This window comes from Heterodontus francisci, chromosome 18 (assembly GCF_036365525.1).
Source record: "Heterodontus francisci isolate sHetFra1 chromosome 18, sHetFra1.hap1, whole genome shotgun sequence".
NCBI classification, from domain to species: Eukaryota; Metazoa; Chordata; class Chondrichthyes; order Heterodontiformes; family Heterodontidae; genus Heterodontus; species Heterodontus francisci.
In genome coordinates this window covers 28938558-28944557 of record NC_090388.1, presented here as the reverse complement: position 1 = coordinate 28944557, position 6000 = coordinate 28938558, and the positions used below count along the sequence as shown (strand labels likewise).

Sequence of the window (6000 nt, the reverse complement as noted above, 5' to 3'; positions counted from 1 at the left end):
TTAAAATCGTCTACTTCCGACTCCATAGCATTGCCTCCCTGCCTCAGCTCAGCTGCTGCTTAAACCTTCATCCATGACTTTGTTACCTCTAGACTTGACTATTCCAATGGACTACTTGCCAGCTTCCCACATTCTACCCTCCATAAACCTGACATCATCCAAAACTCTGCAGTCAGTGTCCTAACTCACACCAAGTCCCGTTCACCCATCACTTCTCAGTTGACTAACCTACATTGGCTCCCAGTTAAGCAACATCTTGACTTTAAAATTCTTATCCTTGTTTCCAAATCCCTCCATTGCCTCACCCCTCACAACCCTCCAAGATATTTGTGCTCCTCTAATTCTGGCCTCTTGAGAATCCTTGATTTTAATCACTCCATCATTTGTGGCTGTGCTGCCACGGCCCTAAGGTCTGGAATTCCCTCTCTACATTACTTTCTTCCTTTATGATACTCCTTAACACCTACCTCTTTCACCAAGCTTTTGGCCTTCTGCTCTAATATCTCCTTATGTGGCTCATTGTCACATTTTGTTTTATGTTGCTCCTGTGAAGCACCTTTGGACATTTTATGACATTAAAGTTGCTGCATAAATACAAGTTGTTGCTAGTGGTGCAGTGGGTAGGATATGGCATTTGAAGCTGCACTCACTGACCTTGACCACTCATCTAGAGTCATGGAACTTCTCGTGGAACTGTATTTCGGTCCTCGGGACTTGTCTCCCCACAATGACCACTAATCCCATTGCCTTTTTAGCATTGGTCTGGAGGACCTCTGGGCCCTCAGCAGATACAGGACTTCTCTCTTACTTTCCACCAAGGCCCCTAGTACATCGTCAGAAAATGTTGGAGCCTACTCGGTCCAATGTTGTGTCATTCTTCATTGTTTCCTAAGTCAGAGTCACTACCTGCACAACTGTAAGCAGCTGCTCCAGCCACAAGCCAGTTCCACTTTAAGAATTGTAGGTTATCTTTAAGCAGTGCAGGCTAGCTTTAAGTGGAGCTAGGAAGTTATGATTTTGGGCCCTTGTTGATGCGTGCAGCCGATGAACAGCACAATGTTGCTGTGCTGCCTGCATTACATTGCACGGGAGTGGGTTAATCACACGGCACAATCCCTGCTCTCATTACTGCGGGATTATCCAATTTAGTCCCACCACCACCACCACCACCACCCCCCTCAATTTCTGTAATACAGATGTTAGGCAAGTGTCAAAACCAGATACATGTATTTAAATTCAAGCTTGCTAGTACATTTATTAACTTGCTAGTACAGCTATTAACTTAGTCAAGTTGAAGCCACTGTGTATACATGGATAAATTTGGGTTCCTGCAGACAGGTGACAGTAATTGCTCATCTCTTTCAGTTTACAAAGCATACTCATACATATAAATGGTTTTCTCCCAATAAAGTTATATACAGATATGTTCTTGATTTTGTTAACATAAGAAAGATAAGGTACAGTGAGTATAATATTCACCTCAAAATAGTGCTGCTTCAATTTCTCTAGCTGTCAGCAAGAGTAAGTCCGAATGGTGGAGTTGTCTATCCTTTGTATTCCTGATGTGCCAACTAGAATCGCACAAGTTATCAATTATTACAGAATCGCACAAGTTATCAATTAATACACAAGTGGCCTTGTCTTACAACTTAGATAACCATTGTACTTTGCTCTATTGAAATAAATAGTATATATTTCAACTTTGAATATACTGATGTAACAAATTGAAGAACTGATGATCTCCAATGATTTACTTATTTTGTTTGTGTGATGCTCTGTGTTACAATTTTCTTTTCACCAGTATCTAATTGAGATCAAGAACAGTTTTTTTACTGAATGATAATCCCTCTTTTTAGAATATGTCTCCTTTATTCCCACTCTCCTTTCATGGGTGTTATGGCAAAGTGGGATTTCCATTGGATTTTTGCCATAACTCTGACTTTAACCTAAAAGATGGATGGATGGGTGACCCACACCTGGATCACTCCCAGTGCTGAAACTGGATGTGAGGAGGAGTCCAAATATTTTTCACATCCTCGTGGGTAACTGGGGACACAAATGTGCTGTGTAACTATGCTTTTTAATGTTCTATTATCACAACTTTGAGAACAACTAGATCTGAGTGTCTGCATTTATTACATAATTGTACTTGCATAGCATTTGCAACCGAACCTTTATTATAAATTTTGCAACTGATTACTTTGCTTTTTTATTTTAAAAAATTCATGTAATAATATTTTTAAATCAGGCAGGATGTATTTCTTCAATGTGAGTTTTGCCAGGGTTACACCTTTAAAAAATGTGCTGTGCCTGCCAATAACCTGTTTAAAGAGTTATATGCAGGTTTCCTGGATCTAATTATATGTATACGGTTAGAGTGGGCATTGGCACAAGACCCATGTAAAATGGGTGTAAACATCTGAACTGCATGGAAACATATGTGCAGCCTTTATGAACATTATTGAATCTTCGCACTTCAGCACAGATTGGGGGTCAACGAGGTCAGAAAAGAATAGTGCTTTGCTCTCTAACTTAGATCTCACGTAATTTCACTGGATGTCTTATCAACATTTTTATTATAATTTTCAAGAAGTATGACAACACCAGGACCAAGAAGGCAGCAGGGCCTGGCACCAAGCCAGAAAAGAATAACACAGAACTTCTCACACTCAGATTTCCAAGCCCCTCAGCAGAGGATTGAAAGCAGAAGGAACAGATTTCTGAGTGTGGGTCTCACTGAGCCATCCAGAAATATAACTCATGACAAATGGGGGCGACACTGGTGGCAATTGCCTAATTCCTTCACCCCCAGAGCTGCAGAATAGTGCCTCACAAAGTTTCTCATCCCCAGCAGGCAAGGTAACTTGTTGGACATTCTACATTGCCCATCTTGGGCACCAGCACACACTTTACCCTCCTAAAGAAACACAAGCACCACTGCTTTAAACATTGTTTCCCAGTTGCAGCAATCAGTTGTTGAATTCTCCAGAATTTTAGACTCAATATCTACTCACTTTCATCTTCATCAGGTGATTGCAGCAGTTGTTGACCCTGATATTGCTCAGTCTAACTTACCCAGAGTACATTAACAGTGCAAACACAGGAAATTTAGAGTTGCAATGCAACTGGCCCTCACTCTGACATATACAAATGAGGACAGTGGACACTTGGCGGGTAAATCATGCAAAAGTTTAAAAAGCACAAGAAAGCTTGTCGGAAGCTTGTTAATGGCATAAAACAGGGAGAAATAACTTCCAACCAATTTACATGCCTAAAGAAAACTTCCTGCATCATTTATACATTGCAAATGCACCGGAAATAGTTGTGAAATCCCCCACTCTGATTGTTGAAGAAATAATGAAATATAATATATTTGAAATTTAGCTACGGATGGCAGTTATTTTGAGATCAACAGGCACAATAATCACCTATTTTGAGGGAAGCCAAGCAACTCCATTGGTTAAGAGAGGGGTTGAATTTGAATCTGGTAACAGCAGTTGTTGGATATTTTGATAATTACACAGGTGCATGTGAAATTTAATAATACAAACCATTAGAGGATCTTTTTGTGGATGTGGTTGTTAATCTGAAACCTGCAGGAAGTGTTTCAGAAGATCCAGGCATCATGCTGATTCCATGAACGTCACGTGATGGGAACTGTTTTCTCCAGGAAGGCCTTTGCTGAAAATTTTTCTCATCATCCTTGTGATAATATATGTAAAGAAAATAATATAATATATTTTAATGGTTTATAATGCATTGTATGTTTGTCTTTCCTTTCCCCATATCTGGGTGTCAAGCAGGCAGACTGCACAGGGGTGTGTGCAATAACTTTAACCTGGCTGCAGTTCTGGGTTTAGGACATTATTTCAATCCTTATGTCAGGCCTCTGGCAGAGCTTTCTGCCTGTAAATGGGGGCAAAATATAGCTGCTGATGTAGTCCTGAGACCCAGGAGTGTGAATGGCCACTGGGCATTCTCGCCACTGTTCATAAATAAATAGCAGACAGAAGAAAACAAAAAGGGATTTATCATGCATCATCTGCTCTTTCTTCTATTCCTGTCTTTGATACTCAGACTTGGAGGAGCTGAGTGCATGGCTTATGCCTCATTTCTTCTCAGCAGCCCTCAAAATGGCTGACCTTCCAGTGCGCTGGGGGGCAAAATGGGCTCATAGGGCTGGAAATGGCCTCATTACCATGACAACACACTACCTGCACCTGTTGTAGGTACAGGGATCCCACCCCACCCTTAGGGCAAAATAAAGAGGGTATATATTATATTTTTCAGACTACTAGGTACCAAAATATAAGTATAAAGGGGTAGAGATTTCGCTTTAAGCCCAATCTGCAATTTTGTTGTAAATTGCAGCCAAATTGCGCTTATTTTGAAAAGTGTGTTATTCCCTTGATTCCCTTGATGCAAATTCATTTGCATATCGCCAAACACAAAGTCTGCTATGAACCAGCACATTTGGGCAGTGTTTTAAAAAAGTAATTTAAAAAAATTGTTTTTAAGAATATTCCTTACGCCTTGATATATTTAAGAGTAATAACATGGTAAAGTTTGATTAATACTGCTGAAAATGTGTTAACGACAAAAAATAAACATTTTTAATTACGGAAGCTCAAGTTGCCCTGAACACAATTTTCAAGTAGAATCCTGTGACCTTTTGCATCGTTTACCCTGATATCATAGGAATTATAATAGAAATCAGTGCAATCGAGCAGGAAACTCCAGGCCAAAATATATAAGTTACCTATGTTTGAACAAAACACTACTTGGCAGATGAATCTAAAGGATATATAGTAGAAAATATTGTCAGAAAAAAAATTAAATGCAGATACTTAGTACATATTTTATAAAATAGATTTAATAATAATAATTGCTGAAATCATATAATATAGCATGGGGCAATTACTTACATCATCAAGCGCCCTCTCTGTTCCAAGTGCAAGAAGGTTATTATATTCTCTTTCAAGAACCTGTCTTGCCTGAAGAAGAGGACAGTAATTAATGGCTTTAATAATAATATACACTGTGCAAATTGAACAAAGTAATCATTTTAATATTAATACAAGTGCTCAACTTTAGAACATCAGTAAGGGTTAAATTTAGGAAATCAAACCAGATGTGAGCAAGAGAACAACAGTTGAGTTTTCTTCTGTTTTTATCACTTACTCCAGTGCATGCAGATGCTTGCAAAATATAGTCCACAAAAAAAGCTTGTAAAAGACTACTAAATGTTTTTTTAAAGGAGTTTCAAGAAAAACTAGCATGAAACTACCATATTGTTGTAGTAAAACAGCTACATAAAAGTCAAATAAGAATAAAACCAGACGGACTACCCGGCATTGACCTAGGTACTGGAAATGACAAAGGCACACCTTGCAAAGTCCTCCTCACCAATATCTGGGGACTTGTGCCAAAATTGGTAGAGCTGTTCCACAAACTAGTCAAGCAACAGCCTGACATAGTCATATTCACCGAATTATATATTACAGCCAATGTCCCAGACTCATCCATCACCATCCCTAGGTATGTCCTGAACACCAGCAGTACTGACCCATCAGAGATGGCGGCACAGTGGTATACAGTCGTGAGGGAGTATCCCTGGGAGTCCTCAACATTGTCTCCAGATGCCATGAGGTCTTATGCATCAGCTTAAACACGGAAAAGAAAACCTTCTGCTGATTACCAACTACTGCCCTCCCTCAGCTGATGAATGAGTACTCCTCCATGTTGAACACCACTTGGAAGAAGTACTTGTTGTGGATATTACTCATAGTCCTGTGAATCTTACAATAGTTCACAAACCAAAGGAAGAAATAATATTAAGCACTGAGAGTGGCAAGGACACAGAATGTACGCTGAGTGGGAAATTTCAATGTCCGTCACCAAGTGTGGCTCAGTAACACCACTACTGCTTGAGCTGGCCAAATTCTGAAGGACATATTTGCTAGACTGGGCCTGTGGAAGGTGGTGAGAGAACTAACAAGA

At 39.6% G+C, this 6000-nt stretch overlaps 1 protein-coding gene across 3 annotated transcripts in view; it reads right to left on the bottom strand.

Annotated features, from left to right (window-relative positions):
- Positions 1–1488: 1488 nt before the first annotated feature.
- Positions 1489–6000, bottom strand: part of ppfia2 (PTPRF interacting protein alpha 2) — a 572863-nt gene continuing 568351 nt past the window's right edge. For all 3 annotated transcript variants that reach the window (XM_068051210.1, XM_068051211.1, XM_068051212.1), the window contains 3 exons: positions 4926–4994; positions 3552–3702; positions 1489–1571 (listed from right to left, as the gene is read on the bottom strand). In XM_068051210.1, the coding sequence (XP_067907311.1) occupies positions 1513–1571; positions 3552–3702; positions 4926–4994 (279 nt within the window). In that variant the 3' untranslated portion in view covers positions 1489–1512. The remainder of the gene's footprint in view (positions 1572–3551; positions 3703–4925; positions 4995–6000) is intronic.